Source organism: Opisthocomus hoazin, chromosome 3 (genome assembly GCF_030867145.1).
Source record: "Opisthocomus hoazin isolate bOpiHoa1 chromosome 3, bOpiHoa1.hap1, whole genome shotgun sequence".
Classification (NCBI taxonomy): domain Eukaryota; kingdom Metazoa; phylum Chordata; class Aves; order Opisthocomiformes; family Opisthocomidae; genus Opisthocomus; species Opisthocomus hoazin.
Genome location: NC_134416.1, coordinates 10039746 through 10061324, shown reverse-complemented (window position 1 = coordinate 10061324; position 21579 = coordinate 10039746). Strand labels below are relative to the sequence as shown.

At 38.7% G+C, this 21579-nt stretch overlaps 1 protein-coding gene across 12 annotated transcripts in view; it reads left to right on the top strand.

Annotated features, from left to right (window-relative positions):
* PHF20L1 (PHD finger protein 20 like 1) overlaps positions 1 to 21579 on the top strand; it is a 60720-nt gene that overhangs the window by 22084 nt on the left and 17057 nt on the right. For 6 of the 12 annotated variants that reach the window (XM_075415525.1, XM_075415524.1, XM_075415526.1 and 3 more), the window contains 7 exons: positions 563 to 645; positions 4411 to 4663; positions 6683 to 6868; positions 7075 to 7281; positions 14632 to 14850; positions 15045 to 15101; positions 16316 to 16420. In XM_075415525.1, coding sequence (XP_075271640.1) covers positions 563 to 645; positions 4411 to 4663; positions 6683 to 6868; positions 7075 to 7281; positions 14632 to 14850; positions 15045 to 15101; positions 16316 to 16420 — 1110 coding nt within the window. The remainder of the gene's footprint in view (positions 1 to 562; positions 646 to 4410; positions 4664 to 6682; positions 6869 to 7074; positions 7282 to 14631; positions 14851 to 15044; positions 15102 to 16315; positions 16421 to 21579) is intronic. The other 6 variants (XM_075415532.1, XM_075415531.1, XM_075415530.1 and 3 more) reach the window with 1 other exon arrangement.

Here is a 21579-nt window from a genome sequence, read left to right as displayed (position 1 = left end):
ATTTGCTCCTAATATGGTCTTGTTATTGAGGTAATTTGGGACATTTTGGCTCCACTCCGGAGAATAATCATTTGGCAATTAAATCCCTTGATCTGTTCTGTCTAAGAAAGGTTTGCGTGTGTTGGAGCCCAGAAGTAGTAATACAAATTCTGATGGGAGTTTCTTAAAGAATGGAAAGGGGAGAGATAGAAAAGGTTTGTAAAGAATTTGGATCTCTCAAAATTTACTTAGGTATCAGAGGTTTGGTTTTAAACCCTGAGTGCTTGAGCTTTAAAAGGATGGTGAGGCGTTATTTTGCAATTGATAGTTTGATTTTCATCTTGTTAGTGGAAATGCCAGAGAAGTACCACAGTAACTCTTGTGAAAGAGCACCGTCACAGGACCGTCCTTTAAATCGGAAGAAACCAAAAGTTAAAGTGTTCAGCTTTGTATGGAGCTGTTTCAGAGAGAATGATGTTATAGATAGAAGCAGTTCATATTTTTTGTCTGTTTTGCTTTGTTTTCCACAAATTCTTGTTGCAAGCTGCTTCTAACTAAAAATCTCTGCAATTTTTCTCCTAAGGTTTATTGGCATCCAAAGCTGTTGTTGCAGATGGTGCTGAAAAAAAGGAAGGCAACAAAGAAACAGCTCCAGTCCTGGAGCAGGTATGAAAATGGTAGAGTTTGATTCTTTTGCAAGGTTCCCACTGGAGTGTGCCATGGAGATGTAGTAGCTACAACATTAAAATCTGCCCCTTCAGATATAATAGGGAACTGAAAATTGATCTTATGTTTACATTTCTGGCAGAGCCAGAAGTATGGAATTTAATTGTCTCTGAACAGTGTTGACTTGAATTTCAGTAATGATCTTTTGTGTTAGAAAACTAACAGAAAACAAAGAAAAATAAAGTCTCCATGCAACAAATGTGAGGAGACCAGTGTCCCAAGGTCCAGTTTTATAGCTGGGACTATGACCATGACTGGCTTAGGAAAAGGCCCTTACACAAATTAATTTGTGTTTGAAACAGGATTTTTGACATCAAGTAGAACTTCTTTTAAAAGAAGTTTCTTTTATAATGTAAGAATTTGGTGTTGTAGGCTTGTATGTGTTTTATGAACTGCTCAATGAGCCATACGTTTTGCAAGGGTGTGTATTTTAACAAATACAAAAAAGAAACTTTTAAATAATGTTAAGGGTCTGATTTTTAAACCTGCGCATTTGCAGGACCTGAAGGCTGCTCTTTGGCTTACTGCGTTATGTTCAGGCATTACTTGACTCTGAGTTATGCATTATGTTGCATATTAAAAGGGCTGAATGCCTGAGCATGATAAAGCAAGCTGTGGATGAAGAGTAGTCTTGATTCAGGACATCTTTTGTTTTCCAAGGATTTAAATCAGAGCCTTAATGTGGTTTTAATACAGCTTTTTTGTATTCATTTTCATTCTTCTTTAACAGCAGCATTTGAATAAAATAGCCTTGCTGCCTGCAATTCTTAAAAGAGTATTTCTGTTCTTAAGCCCCGGCACACTCTATGAACAGTCCCTACCCCAAATTTTGTTTGACATTCTGGTTCTTTAAAGCTTATACAGAATTGCATTATTGTGGATTTTCCACTGACACCACATTGAGTGCGAGTCTTGTCAGTGGAATGTGATTTTCTGCTTTTAATGCTGTCACCGTAACGGCTAACTGAGCTGCTACGGTGTCAATGCATTGACCGATACTTTGCGTAAAGGTTTACAACGTTTTGACATGACATTCCATTTCTCAAATTTTTGCATATTAAAGATGCTATGATTTTATTGCTACTGTGTGTAATATTTTCAATGTGCAAAAACCTGTGAAATGGCTTACAGCATGTTGTTTTTGGAAGAATCATGACAATGTAAATCTTACCATGCAGAATCCCATGACGGTGAATGGGACTTTGTGGTTTACATAGACTGTGTATGCAACAGTATAAACTACAGTGCATATTTACTAAAAACTTTTTGTTACTTCTTAGTCTAACTCGGCTGTTTCTGCTTTATTGATTAGGTATAAGAAAAGATGTCTCTGTCATTGTTTACATGCTAATGGTCTGAAAAACCTCATTTTTGGAAATGCTACTTAAGCTCCTTTTAAGAGGCATCTAAAATCCCAAATTGTCCTATTCCTTCGCTTTCAACTAAAACTAGAGACCTCACAAACATTTAAATGGTTAACTGTGGGGAGGAAAGTTTTTGAGCTTAAAGCTTTTTTCACTTTCACTAAGTTACTGCCTGAATTCAAATCAAAATGGCCGAGTTTTAAACCTCCCCAAAAGGTTTTCCAAGAGCAAAGCTGACATTCCTTAGAAGTTTTGTCTGCTACTGCTATAAAATTGAATGGGTGAAATATCACGTAGGATTTTTAATAATGTAATACAGAACATGATAGAAGTATTCAGGCCAATAGCCAAAAACTGACTTTGTTGATGGAAGTTTGTTTTATTTATATTTATATATTTTTAGTTTACAGTCGTCTGAAACACAAAACCTCAGATGATTAGTTGCAGATACAGTAGTTTATTTAACTGTATTAGGGTATGTCATGCTATATTCCCTTTTGACCAAGACCTGATTAGATGAATAACATTATTTCATTAAGGTTTTTAATGTTAATTTGTCCTGTTAAGAGGTTAAGCACCTTATCAAAATATTAATTTAATTTTTTTAATCTTGTTTAAATAACTTTGTAATTTGAAAGTAATGGATGCTGTAGTAATGTCTTTCACATCTGTGAAGATGAACAATAAAATTGTTTATTTACAAGTTACGACTCTAATTAATTTCTGGTAATACCTCTCATAACCAGCATAGGTATATACTCTACAGTTCATGGATTATTTTATTTAAATGAATAAACTGCATTTAGTATTTGTGTAATTGAGTCACTCAAGGTAGAACTGGTGTCTGCTGAGTGGGATGTTTTGCAACGGATCTTTACATGATAATTCCAGCAAGCTATTTGTGCAGCATTCAGGGGTGCCTTTTTACAAACACAGAATGTGCACTGGTGGTTTTTGGTTTGCCCCCTTGTTTTTTTTTTTCCATTGGAATTTGGAAAACTCCAGTGGAAAATACAATTGCAGTTTACAATGAAACCAAGTAATAACCTCAGATCATCAGAGATGTGATGTTTTTAGTTTGGATGTAGTGGTGCACACACTTGCTAGAAATATCCTTCTCCTTTGTTAGTTACGGTTTCATTAGATGGTACTGTGCTGTGTGATGTAACTGGGACAAGAAAGGGGACAGGTTTAAGAAATCATGTTCAGATATTGTAGTTTGCCGTTATTGGGCAAGCCGTAACACATGCACAGTTTATTCAGCAAAGTAGGAAGAACTTCCAGTTAAAAATCTGAAGTGGTAATGTCTGTCAATGCATGTTAACTGTCTAAAAATAGTACTTTGGTATGTGTGTTAAGAAGGATGAAAATTGATGAAATTGGAAAGCTGCATTGTGTTGATTTTTTTCTCTTTTTTTCTTCAAAAACTGATTTTTCCCCAACAGTTAGCAATCTATTTAACCCTGTGATGCTAGAAGTTGTGATTTCATCATGTGTTTGCACAAACATAGAATGTGGTGAAATCCAGACTCCCAGCACTGAAAGGGGTTGTGTGAGAGTGTGTTCAGTATTTGTAAGCTTTTTAAGGTTGTCAGACATTCCTTTAAGGAGCATTATCAACTTTTTCAGGTTCTTTTCTAAAATTGAAATTCATGTTAAATGATGTTTTTCCTTAGGAACTTCAAATTTTTTTTCTATCTGTCGTCAGGAAAATGACTGTGAAGGGAAAATCTTGGCAACTTTGTTTTAGAACTGCAATCCTCTGAACAAGGATTGCTTGCTCACAGTGGTGCAAAAGTCTGTCAAAGTTCAAGGAGCGTCGTGACGATGCTTTTAGTCGTATGGGTTAGTGTTAGGTAGTCCTGCAAGGAGCAGGGAGCTGGACTCGATGATCCTGATGGGTCCCCTCTGACTGGAGATACTCGATGATTGTAGATCAGTGTACGTATTCTAGCTTGCAACAAGTGTCCTCCAAGTTACGCTTTGAGACAGCGCTGACAGTCCTGGTCTACTCAAGATGAAAGAGTCAGAAACTTAAAAAGACTGGTGAATTTTTAAGATGGGAATAGAGGAAAAACGTTTTGTTTTCAGGCTTTTTGCAGGTATTTCAAATAGTAAGAAATGAGGGTATTCTGAATACTGAAAATAATTGATAGTGCTCCTTTAAAAAAAAAAAAGTTTGATGTGATGCTTTTTAAATAGTTTTCATTTGTGCTGAAAGTAATGTTGCTTTAAAATGTGTTTTGAATACTAAAGTTGCTTTTAAAAAGATCAAAATAGAATACAAGAACTACAGCGAAGAAACTGAAATAAAAGTATCAATTTTTTATTATTTATTCAGGAGATTTCACCTAAACCACAAAGTCAGAAAAAAAATGAAGCTGATATTAGCAGTTCTGCCAACATTCAGAAACCTGCACTGTTATCCTCAACTTTGTCTTCAGGAAAGGCTCGCAGCAAGAAATGCAAACAAGAATCTGGAGATTCTTCTGGGTGTATAAAGCCCCCTAAATCACCACTTTCCCCAGAATTAATACAAGTCGAGGATTTGACGCTGGTCTCTCAGCTTCCTTCTTCTGTGATAAATAAAACTAGTGAGCACAGACATTTTAAAAAAAATACCGTAATTATTTATAAGAGATATACAGAAATTTTTTTTGGTTGTAAATGGCTATTGCTTTTAAAAATGAATCTGCTTTAAATATAACGTCCAAGCGGGAGAACTAGAGGTAGCTCAGTATTTTAAAAATCAAGTCACATAATAAGGCATATGAATTACTCTACCGGAAATACAACATTTAAATAATACATTTATATTTATAGAGTTGTGACTTTTAATGGTTGGCTTTCCCTCCAGCTTAAATCTCCACATTAGTATTAACAGTGATACAGGAAAAATCAAACCTTTCTTCTGAAGGGGCCTGATTCATTAAAAAGAAAAGACTTACACCTTTGTTGTGGACCTTTCCTTCTCTGAGAAATTCCGCCTTCAGCAGGCTGATGTGCTGTACATGTTGGCTGTGGCATTCTTCACCTTATGTGATATTTCCTTCAAATATGATGTGAAAGAGAAGATGGGTTCAAGATCTGTGGTGGGGACATATAAAAAATCGTGTTTCCTTGTCTCGGAAAAATACCATAAGTGTTCAGCCTCTTAACGTGTGTAACTGATTTGCAAAGTACCAAAATACTGATTATCGGAAGAACAGGGAAAGGTTTATGCTGCATCCTTTAATATGCTACTGTTTGTGAATGTGATAATATTTCTGTAGGTTTTTTTTGAGATTAGATTTTAGTGTTGCTTAGGGTCAGGCTCTTTGTTGCCTGAAGAACACTAAATGATGAGGCAAAGAGTTAAAATAGATGTGGGTTCCAGTAAGTCAAAAGCTACATTTTTTTTTCACTCTTAGAATAGTGATTGAGGATGGCAGACTATACCTGCATCATGTGTTCCCCTTGACCTTGAGTTGGTATTTTGCCTTAAGAGATGAGTTTCGTTTAATCTTTTCTCACAGATAACTATAAATGAATGGGAGAGTAAGGGGTGCAAATTCAGCCATCTGTATTTATTCAGGACACATTGATATTAATTGTATTTTGTCCCCACAAAATATTAATGTCATCTCTATTGTAATACACCTTCCCTCCCCACCCCTAAAATAATGGTAAGTGGTTTTCTTCGAGCATGTTTGTATTTTGGATTAAGTTAGACTTTTTTGTAGCCATATTTTTAAAATTAATGAATTTGAAAATTAATTATTGAATAGCTTAGATCTTTGTAGTGCTCTGTTTTAATCTTTGACTTCCGAGTCTTTACCATCTCTAATGGACATACAGTTTTGCTGTGTCTTTATTTTTAAATCTGTACAACTTTGACTCTCAAAATTGCTTAAGAAAATAAGAGAACAGTGACTTACAGTGCAATGACTTAAATGGTTTTCTAAGGCAAAAGTTTGTGAAACTGGGTAAAATTGGAGAGGTATAGGGGAGTGTGGGATTTTTGTTTTTAATGAATCAGGCCTGTATTAACCTATATCAACCCCCCACCCTTTTTTTTTTTTAAAGTATGAGGTTCTTGAGCCTTCTTACTGTGCTGTGCATTAGCAGTGTATATTTGAAATATGGCTGGGGTATTGATATCAGGTTAGCAGAAGATGGGAGATGGGCTGTAAAATTAAACACTGCTTTTGATTATTTTTAAGTTGTGTGTTACCACTATCTATGACTTTTTAGACCTTTAACTGTGATCATTTGTTCTGTTTACTGTTAAATTCTATTGCCCCCTTCCATTATAAGTAGCCTACTCTCAAGGGTTATAAATGGCGGGGGTTGCTTATTGTAAATACACTGTTTGCCTAAAACAACAGCCTTTATCAGTGGGGAAGCAGATGCCCTAATCATGTATAATAAGCAAAAGGCGGAATCATGTCTTGAGCGTAACTCTTTTTGCTCCTGGTAGTCACAGTTTTTAATTACTTATACCAGTTCTGCTGTAATTACCAGCTTTGCAAATAAGAGCTATTTAAAGCACTCCCCATCTTTAGATCTCAGATACTGCGGTAAGATTATGGTATATCTCTCTGCTTCATGAACATTGAAAGATCTCTTTTTAGGTCCATCACAGCCAGTGAATTCCCCTAGATCCTACAAACATAGCCAACGGAGAAGAAGATCACAGCGTTTAGCCACTTGCTCCTTGCCTGATGATTCTGTAGAAAAAGTTTCTTCTCTCTCTTCAGTTACTGATGGAAAAGTGTTCTCCATCAGTGGTCAAAACCAACAGTCATCAAAATTGGAGGGTAATGTATCTTAATCTAATAAAGAACTGCCCAAGAGAAAACGAATCATAAAAATTAGACCTTTCATGGTTTTCATCTAATGGGATATTTTGACTTACTGTAGCTAAAGCTGTATGCTCCTCCTATGTAATATAACGCTGCAATCCAAACTGTTGTTTGTTGGACCTATGTATCTTTTTTAATATGACATTTTTTCTTTTATGTAGTACCTGATGTTGCTCATATGTCACTTGAGAAGCGTGGACCATGTCTCCCTCTTGATTTAAGCCGTAGTTCGGAAGTTACAGCACCGTTATCCACAGAATCCACTTTCCGTAATGAATATCCCAGTAAAGACAAGGAAGATATTCAGATGATTCCATATCTTTCTTCCAAAGCAGTAACTGATGGAAGAGTAGCTACAACAGCATCAGGTAAAGAGATTCAGTGTATAACCAGTTAGGTTTATAGTGGTAGGGTTAAAAAGTGTATGTATTCAGTTACACGGAAAGAGGGGGTTGTTGTTGGTTTTTTTTTTTTTCCAAATCTTTCGGCACACTTGCAAACCTGCCACTCTTCCTGGGGTCCATCCATCTGTGTATTCTTTGTCTTCCACTGGCTTTGAGCTGCTTTGGAACTTCTGACTCACTTTAAGGAGGATCTGAGAGTGTGGGATGCAAAAACTATTTCTTTGAAAAATATGTTATATTGTTAAAACTTGTAAAACATAATTTATGAAGTTATTTACTAACATACTAATATGTACTAAATCTAGATGTAGGCATTTATCTTGTGGCTTCAGCTTTAAAACTTAGTAGCATTTTCAGAGGCAGTCATCATTCCTCTACCTTTGCTTCTGTTTGCAGTGGAAATTTTGTCATTTGCTTGCTACAAAAAGTTACTTGAAAATATTTCTGAAGAATCCTCTAAAATTTACATAGACTTGGATCACCCTCACAGAGGTAGCATAGAGCCTGATACTGGAATGCTGTGCTGGCTCTCACTTTGTAACTGTTTACTGGCCACTGTGGTTTAAGTGAATCACTTGGATAGAGGCAATTAAGAGGTTTAGGGAAGGGTTTACATCGTGGTTTGCAGACCCTAGAAGTGGGTTATTTTTATCCAGTGTGTGTTAGGTGCCCATATGCTTTTTTTCACAAGCAAGTCTCTTATGTGGGTGAGTATCATACCATTTTTAACTGGCTTGCAAGGAAGAATTCTCTCACAAGCCTTTTTTTTTTAATGAGTTTGTTTTAATGAGTAAGAGGAAGAAAAGAATCAAATCGTACTCTGCTGAGGAAGTTTTTGGTAAATGTGATCAATAGCAAGGGAGGACAGCATGACCTTAAAATATATAATTATGGCACTCAAACTATAACTTAATCTTGTTGTGGGGTGGGGGGAGCAACAAACAACTTTGCATTAAGCTGGTAGTATAGCTGCAGTGCTAAATAGGTCAGTGAAGCTTTTTTGTTTAGTGTGTATGGCCCCTTCTTGGGTGTCTGCCCACATGTGCTCCCACTGAAAGCGTAAGGTGATCACTTCTGCAAGTTGTAGCGTAAGTGTCTCACCTGGTGTAGCAGATGCTAGATAGGATTCTTGGATCAATGTTGCATAGATTAAAATAGATGATTATAGTTATCCTTTCTCAAAAAAATTTATTAATCTCTTAGACTAATTTGTCAAAATAAGGGCCATGGGAATTTCTACTGAGCTGCCACTTAAGCTTTTAAAAATATTACCTAATTTCTTGAGTGAAACCATGTGACAGTCTTTGTTTGCCTTTGATCCGTTGCATAGCGGTAGAACTGCAGATTCCTAGGAAAATGACTTCTGTAAAACTCCTTTTATCTCATGTCCTGCCACTATGAGAAGTGCTTTTGGGAGATGTGTATTTTCCCACTCACAGAACAAGGTCATAAAAGAAACTAACAGCTTCCAGCTACCATTTGTTTCTTGTTTATTAGAACTCATTTCAGTTACTAGGAATTCAACTTCTTGCTTTTCTGATATGTTTTCTGGATCGTTTAATGTGTAGCTGATAATGCTGATGTGCATTTATTTTGTGGCCAGCTTCCGTCTTGGGACTGGTTTGGATGCTTGAGCAAGCTGGGTCTCGGCCACAGCTGAGTCTAATTAAAGAAATAAGATGTTTCATTTATAGCCACTTTTATTTATGACTCATAAATTTTTGACATGTCCACACACTTTGTGTTGGGGAAAACCATTCCCAGACAGAATTATCTGGTGTTACTTGAGTCCTCAACGGGAAGATGGAAGCACTTGCAACCTATGCTGGAGGATACAGTTTAGTGGAGGGGTTTTTTTGGACCTACATAACTTTAAGAGTTGTAAGCTCTCAAGGCATTGGTTTGCCAGCTACCGTTTTGTCTGCTGGGGTTTTGCCTTCCGGACAGACCTGTGTTTTGTTCCTAATTTTCATGTATTACAGTTTTCCTCCATGCAATCAATAGAACTCTGTCTTGAGCTTTTGTACTGACTTTTTGTCTAAATGTTAGAAGTTTTCTGAAATATGCAGCCCAGCATCCACTTGAGCAGCTTTGTGGGCTGAATGACAATCTAAGCAGTTAGAGATCTTCAATTGAGAGATTTCATAGAAAGTTTTGGAGCTAACTGCCTCTGTCAGTAATATGTCTAGAACTTTAAGTTCTTCTGTCTTTTGGATTCATTCAGGCTTCTAACTCTAGTGAAACTTACATCCTTTAATATTCTTCTTAGAAGAAATATGTAGCTTTTAAGTTCAGATTTGAAACCTGTGGAGTTACTTGACACTGTCAAATAGTTTTTGCGGTGTTCTCCGCTTTGGAAGGTGTCTTTTTCCTTCCGAAATAGCACAGGTTCTCAAGTCATGTTACTTAAGCGCACATAATTACACCAAGTTCTTGCATGCTTCAGGAGAATGAATAGAATTTGTTCTGTTTATCACTACTTTTCCTTTTCTGATGGTCCTGTTTAAACAATGGCAAGCTAATATATAAAGGAGAGGCGCCCCAAGCTTTCCTTCCTCATTCCTGTCGATGCTAATTTGCCTTATGCAGGAACATCTGCCTGCCTGAGTGTAATTTAATATATTGCATTGTTGGATGCATTGTGACTCTACATGTTACAATCTGAGAACTCTGGTGCATAATCCAGACTATTCTGTAATTATCTGCTTTTTTTAATCTGAAAAGCTACTATAAACCGATGTCCTTTTATCATATTTCTGCTGTTTAGATTTTAGTAATACAGTCTGGGGTCGATCTGGTGTTCCAGATTTTGACAACACTGTGGAATTTGCAAAGTACACTTAAATTGGACCTGCTGTCTTTGTAATCGTTGAAGTAGATGACTGTGGATAGTTAGAGAAATTATGGACGTTACAGAAGTATTTAAGCTGAAGCAGCCTATTACGATTGCCAACCGCTCTGTAAAAGAGCAATCAGTTGAGTCCATTGAAAAAATAATTTTATGTTGTTGAAAATGATGCATTTTAATGACTTCTTTATTCAAAAGATACTTAAGATACAAAGATGCTTAAGACATACAAAAGATACAAAACTTGGTGTTTTTCAGAGGGGAGGGATGAGGTGCACTGAAGTGCAGAAGCATAAATGGCAACTTGTGGTATTAACACATAGATTTTTTTCTCAATATTATTGCTCAAAATGAACAGCTTGTCATTCTCTGAAGGCACCACAAAAGCACTGTGGTCAATTCCTTCAGTCCACAGGCTACATGGAAGTACTACGCACTTTGGTAGACGCTGGTACGCTACCAGGTGTTGAACGGAGCTACTGCTTTGCCTGAAGCGGTGTATGGACCTGCTTGTGATCACCTGATGTTGTACACACAGAACTGAGAATCCTTGCTTTCATTTGTCACGCTGCTTAAAATGTAGATAACTGGCTTTTTTGTCACTTACCCTTTTAAAGACATTAAATTCACAGTCAGTCTGAATACATGCAAAACACTGTAGTTTTCCAGTTCTGACCACGTGAAGTTCAGATCATGCAGTAGTGGTGGTTTTCGTTAAAGTTGTGATCATTTTTCTTGGTTTCTGTAACTCTGCACCACTTGTTTAACTGTCATGCGTTGAGCAGACATAATATCAGCAAGAAATCTGGGTTTTAAGATTTAAGTAAAAGGTAAATATTGTTACATTTACTAATGTAACCATTAATTCAGTATTTATAATAGTAATATAACAGTATGATCATTGGCTGTTATTCCCTGTTCTGGCTCAGTCCAGATGATTGTGCTGGTAGGGTAACATTAGGTTAACTGTAGGGGAGAAATTTGCACTTATACAATTTTTTTTTTTTTTAGCATACTTTTACATAATTTTGTTGGTAGCAGTTTTCTGTAGCAGGAACAAGAAATGGCTGGTGCACAAAATTTTCAGAAAACGAGCTCAGCTGATTTTTAATAAACTCTTGCCAGTGTTATGGGTTGTTGCCCTGCTTTGGAGAGGTATCTAGACTCTAGGGAATGAAAGCTCTTGTTACTTTGGAGCTTTTCTTTTTTTTTTTTTTTTTTTTTTTTTTTTTTTTTACTCTGAACAGCTATTGACAGTCGTGTTTACTCCCAAATTTGAATGTCTGCCCTTCTAATCTCTGCCCTGAAGTTCTCCGCTAATTCTTGGGGCAGTTAGCTGAAGGCGAGCAAGAACCTATCATGTCCTCGTCCTTCCTAAAGAGATCGTTTTGCACAGGATGTGATATTAATCTGTAATATGTATTTCAAGTGTGTTTAGATGTAAAATACATCCTATGCACTGGGGATTCAAAACAGAAAATTAAGTACGGTGGGACCATGAATTATGCTGGTCGTGTTAGGACTGAAGTTGTATATTGATGCAGTACTGCCAAAAGCCGCCTGTGCTGCTGCGCCTGTAGCACCGCGTTCTGGGCTGTGCCTGTGCTCGCACGAGCGGGGCTCGTCTCGCCACCGTGCCAGATCAGGAGAGGCAGCACTGGAAATGTATCGTAAAGCGGACTGGAAATTGCTCTGGTTTGCGTTTGTTTTTAATCTGAAATCAGTCTTCTGGTCATAAAATCCATCTTAGAACAGTGACGTAATCAGTATTTTATCAAGTCCAATCTCTAAGCGCCTTTCTCTCTGCCGAGTGTTAATTGCAGGCCTCCCACGCTTCACTGTGTGGGAGGAGGCTGGCTAGACTCCTCAAGAGGAATGAAATTGCAATTAAAAGTAACAGTTAAATTCATGATAATACTTCCATAAAGGTAACTTTTTATAAACTAATGTTTTTCTTACTGTATTTGTTACTTGCCCTTCAGACTATGGTTGTCTACTTTGTCTAATTTTGTGGTTACCTGTAAGGCATAATGATTGCACGGTTGAAAATTAGACTTTGCAAGCCTTAGCACTTTATTTATGATTTGAGAATTTAGGATTCTCAATCTAGAATGACTTCTAATTAATAAAAGCCAAGAATAATGTTGCAGTGAATGCAGACATAATAGTAATTTCCCCCTTCTGGTTACTGTACTGAGGGAGGCAGTTTGAAGAGTTCTGTCACTGAGATGGGTGTTTGTGTGACTGCAGCAGATTTCTGCCCATGATAAATGTTCCCCCAAGCAGTTATTAGCTGATTACTTTGTCAGATATGCTTGTGTTGAAAATTATTGAGATGCAAAAGTTTGTTATGTTGTGGCTGTCAATAGCAGAGCATGTTTGAATGTCTGAGGTCAGGATTTCTTCCAAATAATGAAATTCAAATACTAACTCATCTAATATTGAGACTAAATTTCTGTTGAGCTTGTTTGGATGGAGTGTTCTCGCATCTTTTCATCAAAATGGCAGTGACCTAACCAAATTGTGTGCATTCAGGTGATCCTTTTGTGCTCTTTTTAGAAATGAGACAAGACGTTGATAGCATGATGATGTGGAGAAGTGTTACTTTTTTACTGAGGTGCTAAAATATACTCACTGCTCCACAGATGGCAAAGCATTTCAGTCCTGCAACAGAGACAAACATTAATTAGGAAACCCAAGAAAGGAATAATTTGGGTAGTGTTTTGTGTTGATGAGAAGTATCCCAGCCAGCCAAGTCCGCCTGCTTGAAATACAGAGGCAAGAACCTGAATAATAGACCAGTCTTGAAAGGGTTATGGTCTTAGATAGAGAAGGTTGGTTTGAGGTGCTGGAAAGGCTTGGGTAGCCTCAGCCGTGGTCGCTCAGCCCACGTCTTGTGCAGAACCGAGCGGCTGCTGCTGGCTGGATTGCGTGGGGTGGTGATGTCTTGCATCTCGCAGTTGGGAACATCTGGCGTTTAAAAGTGCTGTGTGGTGTGGCAGGCGATGTACCGCTTTCTGTTGCGCTTGCTGCCCCTGCAGCTTTCTCACACTGTAGCATTTTGACTGTTTGCCTGAGAAGGCTGCCTAGGAGCTGGAGTAAGCTTCATGTAACATGTATGTTGTATCGTAGTAGAAACTGGGTGGGCTTGTCCAAGCCTTACAGAGTCAACCCTGAGACATTCTTACATTTTCCCCAGAATCCTTTTATGACTTATGGATAGACTAAAATATCTTACTACTACTAATTTAAATACTTTCTGTTATTTTATTACTGTATGTAAAAAAAAAAAAAAAGGGGGGGGGGGGGGGGGGGGACGACGGGGAGCTCAAAGAACCCATTCCAGAACAGCTTTGTATTTGATCTTGTTTAATATCTTGACCACTAGCAGGTATTTTTCAGGATTTATGTTTTTTTCACTGGGTCAGCACTTTAACCCCCAAATGTTTTTTAAATGCTGATACTTTTGTTGGGCTCACAAGACACTGAAGGTGACTGGTGCCTCCAAGTGTTTGCAGCTAGCATTGAAAAACCTGAACCGCTTATGACTTTGCAGAGCTGTATTTTTTATACAGTATGTCCTTGGCATGGTTCTGAAGTGTCCTTAATGGTCTGATGAAGATTAGGCTTTCCTAATTACACTTAAATAAAACTTAAAGCTCTCACAGTATTCAAGAACACAGTAATAGAGGGTTTTGAATGACCTCTATAATGTTCTTTATAAATAACTTTTGTTCTAGTTTGATTACTTGAATATTCTGTTCTCCTATTTGATTATCAGTATTAGCAATGAAAATTATAATTTAAGTTTTGTTTTGCCATGTTATTTCCTAATTTGTATCAGCTAAAAATGAAAAATACCTAAATATTTCACTGAATAAACTTTTCTGAATAGTGCAAGATAAGAATTGTCAGTATAGGATGCTGAATTCTGACAGATTACTACAGTATTTTGCGTATAATTCAAATGTGGATTAAGTATACGCATGACAGTAAATGATTTAAATATTATGAAGTTCAATTAAAAAATGCAGTAGTCAGAAGTGTAAATTTTACACATAGCACAAAAAGTGTTGTACCAGAGCTTAGTTTCTCTGTTCATATAATGGAATATTAACTTAAACGATAATCACAATGCCAGCACCTTTAACCCTTACTGTTGATGTGTGTTTCTATTACAATGAAATAAAAAGGAAACAAAAAGGCTTAAAAGTAGCAGCAAAAGTACACTTTAAACAGTACAAGCAGTTTAAAAGTGAGTGCAAATTCCAAAACGGATGAAGAAACCTTCCGTGGCATGTATTGTCCTGTATGTAAGACTAAGACCTAGGCATTCATGTGTAGTAATTATGTGTGAAGTGTGATGATGCTATTGCCAGTACTTGACATTTGAGTGTTCTGACCCAGCCAGTGATCTGGCTGCGATCCTGACGGAATGCCTAGTAAATCTGTCTTCTTGTTTTCAGCACCCTCGTCCCATGTACATGCCTTGCATCTGGAAATGCCTTTAACCAATAGCCTAAGGTTGCCCAAAGGGAATAGTAAAAAAAAGAGGTCTTCCACATCAGTGAGCTCTGAAGGGACAGAGATACAGTGCTCTGTGCCCGTACAGGAGAGATGTTTTGAGAGTCTGAAGGAGAAAATATTAAAGAACGTGATTGAGAAGGACAAGCATTCAGAAGTTGGTAAACTACAATACTTTTTGTTTCCAGTGCTTTAGACAATAAATATAATTGTAAAGTGACATAAAAATAATTTTATTGTTTGTATCTTTTTTTATTATTATGTACCATTAGGACTTTTTGCGGTCTGGTAACTTTTACAAGAAAATGGGTCATCAGCCAGACATTGCACTTACATATTTTTCTTCAATTTGCAGGTGCAGTGAGAGTGGAAAGAAAAGGAAAACTGGAACAGAAAAGTTCTTCAACGTATGGTATGTACAGAGCAGTAATATTTTTAGGAAAAAAAGGAAAAATTCTCTGACAAGTGTAAAAACATAAAGTGTTTCCTGGGCCCAGCTGCACTGATTTTGTTTGTCTTCAGGTCTTAAAAGCAGTTTTTATATATACGACTAGTTTATAGTAGAAGAATAATTTTATAAGAGAAAATGAAAGTACCCACAGCAAGGATTTGGAAGGATCAATGAAGTACCCATGAGAGGAATTGGCGGTACTATCTTTATTGCCTTGTACTGACTGATCTGGGGAGGGGGGGGGGAGGAAACAGTTAAATGTTACTAGCAAAACATTTGGCAATTCTTGAAAGAAGGGTTAAATTAAGAGGGCTTTGGTTTTACCCTATGTTTAAAAATGAATGAAATTTTATTAGGGATGGACAAGAATTCAGAAGTGATTCTGCCTTGTTTTTCCATGAGGTAAAAGATCTGTTTCCATTTAAGATAATTACCCCAATTCGTGTGCATGAAACAATCCTTAAATACTGATTTTAAGGATTTATTTTCTATAACAAGTCCATTTCCTCATTATTTATCTCACTGCTGATTGCTTAGAAAATTATTATGGAGTGACAGTATTGTGGGGATATGTTTTATCTGGGGAGAATTAACAGGATAAGTAGAATTTTTCTGAGACAAAGTACTTGTCCTCATGCGTATACCAACAGTGCTTAGGAGTGAACTCCAGTGTAAAAAATGTATCATAAATTTAGTCAGAATCAGTTTTCTATGAGGATGTTGCTGTGTAGTAGAAAGCACTGACAGCATCAGCAGTTTTGTGTTAGGGAAATTTCCTGCAAATGACTTTCAGTAGGCCTAATAGTGTTTTTAAGATGATGTTTTTTCTTTTGCCTGAACCTTTTTGTTATTAGCTGTAAGTATTTAAACAGCTTATAACATCTATTTTAATGTCACTTACTATGTGTGATTTGCTATGTTGTCTTCAGCTATGATATCTCATTTGGAAACATTTAAAATAGTAAAATGTTATTTGTTGAGAGATATTCCTTTGAACAATTCAACCAGCAGTTAATAAGAGACATGCCCAAGATACCAAGTATAGTAACTGAATCAATTTGGTCTGTCTAGGCATCTGGAATACTTGATTTTGAATGTCATGTTTAGGTTAAGCCAAATGAAGCAAGTAATTTGGAATGGTACTGCTGTTTTAAAACATTAAATTTTTATTTCAGGGAAAAAGAAAGAAAAGGAAAAGGAGAAAAAAGAGAAGAAGGAGAAGGATCATAAATCGAAACAGAAAAAGAAGAAGAAAAAAAAGAAGAAATCTAAACAGCATGGTGCGTTCAGTTTACACTGAGTGGTTTTGCTTATTTAAAAAAATGTGGATCTGGCGTTAGACACTAAAACGTTTCTAAGCCATATGAATGTCAAATTTCAGAAATTTCAAAGAATAAGTTTTTGCCTTAAATGTTGAAAAGATGCTTAGGTCTGTGACCTCATTTTTGTAATTACAGCCTGTCTCTACATGATAGGCATAGACAGATACCTGATCATGAGTAGTGTCTCCCAGGGCTCAGTTTTGAGTCTGGTCTTGTTTAACATCTTTATCAACGATCTGGATGAGGGGATTGACTGCTCCCTCAGTGAGTTTGCAGATGACACCAAGCTGGGCGGGACTGTTGATCTGCTTGAGGGTAGGAAGGCTCTGCAGAGGGATCTAGATAGGCTGGATTGATGGGCCAAGGCCAACTGTATGAGATTTAACAAGGCCAAATGCTAGGTCCTGCACTTGGGTCATAACAACCCCCTGCAATGCTACAGGCTTAGGGAGGAGTGGCTGGAAAGCTGACTGGAGGAAAATGACCTTGGGCTGCTGGCCGACAACCGGCTGAACATGAGCCAGCAGTGTGCCCAGGTGGCCAAGAAGGCCAATGGCATCCTGGCTTGTATCAGGAATAGTGTGGCCAGCAGGAGCAGGGAGGGGATCGTGCCCCTGTGCTCGACACTGGTGAGGCCGCACCTCGAGAACTGTGTTCAGTTTTGGGCCCCTCACTACAAGAAAGACATTGAGTTGCTGGAGTGTGTCCAGAGAAGGGCAGTGAGGCTGGTGAAGGTTCTAGAGAACAAGTCTTACGAGGATCGGCTGAGGGAACTGGGATTGTTTAGTCTGGAGAAGAGGAGGCTGAGGGGGGACCTTATTGCTCTCTACAGCTACCTGAAAGGAGGTTGTAGTGAGGCAGGTGTTGGTCTCTTGACCCAAGTAACTAGCGACAAGACAAGAGGCAACGGCCTCAAGTTGCGTCAGGAGAGGTTTAGATTGGGTATTAGGAAAAATTTCTTTACTGAGAGAGTGGTCAGGCATTGGAACAGGCTGTCCAGGGAGGTGGTGGCGTCCCCATCCCTGGAGGTATTTAAAAGATGTGCAGATGTGGCACTTCGGGACGTGGTTTAGCAGGCGTGGTGATGCTGGGTTGACAGTTGGGCTTGATGATCTTAGAGGTCTTTTTCAACCTTAATGATTCTATTATCTTTTTTCTTTGCATGCAGTGCAGTATTAGTTGCAGAATTATGGCAATAAAAATAACAGCATGGGCAAATGCAGACTCATTCTGTCTTCTTGCCAAATCTGAACTTTAGTTTTCGGATACTATCCCTGCTTACTTCAAAAAGTGTTTTAGGACTTAAAGTAATACTATTTATTTTTATCTTGCTGCTGATTTGTCTGTTTTTTTTTTTTTTGCGTCTAAATATTCAAAATTTAAAAATGAGAACAGAGACTCTCCTTTCTATGCCAATCAGACTGACTTTACTTTCGTGTGCCTTGAGCATGTACTTTACTGGATATCAGTCATGGTAACTTTGATTAAAATTTCTTGAAATATGAGAAAGTGAAAATTTAAAACATATCAAATAAAGAATTTTCTACAATTATTTTTTTTTTCAAGAGCATGTGGAAAAACCTGTGCATTATAAGGAGCTTCTGAGATGACAGTGACTGTTGTGTGTCTGTCCAAAATTTGTGCTGTAACATGAAAATGCTCCCAAATGATGCCGTGCTTGAATGTGAACTACAGTAATCCTTATATTGGAGTAACATAATTTTAAACTATAAACTTCAGCTGCTTATTTTACCTAAAAATTATTGAGAGTTTTTTTCTTACACTGGGAAGGTATCTACGTATTTGCAAGATGATACTGGTAAATGCTAGGTGTGCAAGAGCCAAAGAAAAGAACAAAAACCCCAGGATCCTGAGCAGTCCTGGCTACTTCATCTGTGTTAGTTAAAAAATGGCAGCGAGTTGACACGGGTTCCATTTTTAGGAAGGTGTTCAAAAGTAATGTGCCATCACCTTGTGTGCAGAAATATCCCCAGCAGCACTCTCAGTACAGTTTAAGAGTAAGAAAAATGTTTTATAGATCTTCTGTCCTTTGATTATGTGACTGAGTGTTGGCGTAAAGGTGTTTGGAAAAGATCTTGCATAAAAATAAGCAAAATGGGGACTGAAATATTTGACAAAAGATATTTTGAGCAAAACTGTTTTAACAGGTAACAAGTTAATCTACAGATTTGAAAGATGTTCAAAACTGCAAAGGTAAATTTTGTAGTGGGGAAGCGTTTCGCATAGTATTTCCCCGAGCCTTCTGTTTCATGTATTTCCAAAGAAAGAGGTAAACAGAAGTTATCTGTCATCTTTGGTGTTGAATTCCGGAATTTAGATGAATGATCAGAACAGGCTGATGTAGAGCACAGTGTGGAAGGTTTGGGAGGAGTTGGTCAGACTGGTGGCTCTCACCTGAGCATGTGATACTTTGCTGTTTTGCGAAGCACTGTGCTGGAGATCAGAGTCGAAGGCTTCGTGCTGTCTGGGGTGCATTTGGTTCTCTCGTTCCGTACAGCTCCGACATGCGGTGGGTTCTGCAAACCCTTTTCATCCAGGCTGATTCGAATAGAGTACCTCTCGCTGTGTTCCTGTGCCCAGTGTTGTGCTTTGGCTTTGTCTTGTTGAAATTCTAAGGTGGTTTGTTGTGTGGAGTTCTTGTGGGGTTTTCTTGTTTTTGTTTTTTTTCCTTTATTTTTATTTCTTCATTGTTTTTGCCAGCTTGTCTTGATACATAGAAACTTGACAGAGGTACCCTTGCCGATTAGGTTCCAACTTCTAGGGGCCATATCCAATGCTTGTAAGTATCAGGAGAAAACTGTATACCTCCCAGTGCCCCAACAAATAGAAATGTTAAATCCAGATGGAGAAAGCAGCGTGAGTAAAACTTGAGGACTTTATTATTTGCAGATTCATCTTGTGAAAATCTGTTTCTAGCAATCCTGAGGTATGCTTCCTGGATATTTTTCTTTTAACTGAGGATGAAAAAAGAAAAATACTTTGACAGATTCTGACTCCAGTGTCTGACCCTGAAAAAGCCCATTGAAAAATGATCTGTCAAAAGAAGCAGATTTCTCTTTCTCCAGGACTGGCTCACTCTGCTAGGGGCATGGGCAGAAGTGGAAGGGTGTGAGGCATGCTCTGTTCCTTTGAAATCAAATTGAGGCACCCTGGGGAAGAAGAGGGAGGGGGCACATTGTGTGCTCCAGAAAAGTTTTGTGCAAAGCTTTAAAAGAAACAAAAAAACCCAACAAAACTTATTTTTGTGTTCTGAGTACACGCATGACTGACTGTTTGTATAAAACCCATGTAACACAGAAGGTAAATAACTTCTGTTACTTGTACTGTTCTATTACAGTGAGGCTCATAGCAATACAACGTGAAGAAATCAACTGAGCCACTCATTGAGTTGACTCCCTTACAGTGAATATACTTATGGAATGTGGGAGACACTGTGTTTTTCATGTAAGGAGAAAGTAAATATGAACAGTGGCTTTATGGAAGGTATTTAGTAGAGAAGCATACTGCGGAACCCATTGCAAGAAAAATCTAGATACAGGTGGTAGCAGGGATCCTTCCTACAGAAGGGTGGAAATCTGGTTACTCACATTCAAATTAAAAAGTTTTAAGAGGAGTAAGTGGATAGCTGCTCTTAATTACTGGCTGATCAGCACAAGAAGGACATGGACCTGTTGGAACAGGTCCAAAGGAGGGCCACGAAGATGCTTAGGGTGCTGGAGCACCTCACCTGTGAGGACAGGTTGAGAGGCTGTTTAGCCTAGAAAGGAGAAGGCTCTGGGAAGACCTTATAGCAGCATTCCAGTACTTGAAGAGGGCCTGCAGGAAGGATGGGAAGGGACTTTTTGTCAAGGAGTGTAGTGGTAGGGTGAAGGTAACAGTTTTAAATTGAGAGAGAGTAGATTTAGGTTAGATATTAGAAAGAAATTCTTTACTGTGAGGGCGATGAGACATTGGAACAGTTTGCCCAGAGAAGCTGTGGATGCTCCATTCCTGGAGGTGTTCAAGGCCAGGCTGGATGGGGCTTTGAGCAACCTGGTCTAGTGGAAGGTGTACCTGCAGGGGGGTTGGAACTGGATGATCTATAAGGTCCTTTCCAACCCAAAGCATTCTATGATTTGTGATTCCATTATTTACCTGGGACCGTCTCTCCAGTCACTATGGTTAAGGTCAGGCTTGCAAATGTGAACCTTGACACTGTTGCAAGGAGTGTGTGTTAGAGTAAGATATAGCATGCTGGTATCTATATAAATGTCCATACTGCTATATTCTACTAGACAGAGGTGCACAGTGCTGTCTCTGCTTGTGTGCATGCTCTGACAGCCTCATCCTGCTCCCCTCTCTGGTGGAGCAGGATCGGGGTCCGCTAGTGAGAACGTATATCTGTATGTACAGTGTGGATCCTCCAGCAGCTGGGCTCAGGCACCGTCTGCCCAGTAGCTACCTCTGGATCCCAGTCTTCCCAGTTGCTGGCGCCTGGAGATTCGAGCTCCCCGGGGCCGCACCTCCACGGCAGTAGAGACCATCTCACTCATGCACCTCACACTCCCAGGGTTGCCCAGGACTCCCCAGACCCCCATAGCCCCCCTGGCTCTCACCTGTAGAGAGGCACTCGCACCCAGAGCTGGGCCTTGGAGACCCATTTGTCCCTTGCTCCCAGTGCACTTCAGCTGCCCACCAGCTGGTGCAGCTTGATCTCTGCTAACAGTCAGACACTTGCACTGGCTCCACGAGCTGCAGCGTGAACTCGTGGGGCTCTGTAACTGGAGATCGCTCGCAAGTGGCTGGCAGCTTCCGTCACGCTCTCGAGTCTCTCCAGGTGCTGGCATCACAGACACGTGGGCCTTTTGACCAGTGGTCTGACTCCATTTGTTGGCATTCAGACCCCCGTACACACACCTGCACACTGAATAGAGAGCCTCTCACGTGGGTAAGAGTTAAAAATGCGGTTTAATAAGAATTGCAGGTTGGCCGAAGTTGGGAGAGACCTCTGGAAGTCCGCTGGTCCAACCCCCACCCCTGCTCATGAGGGCCACCTGGAGCTGGTTGCCGAGGACTACGCCCAGACAACTTTTGAATATCTCCCAGGGAGGGATGCT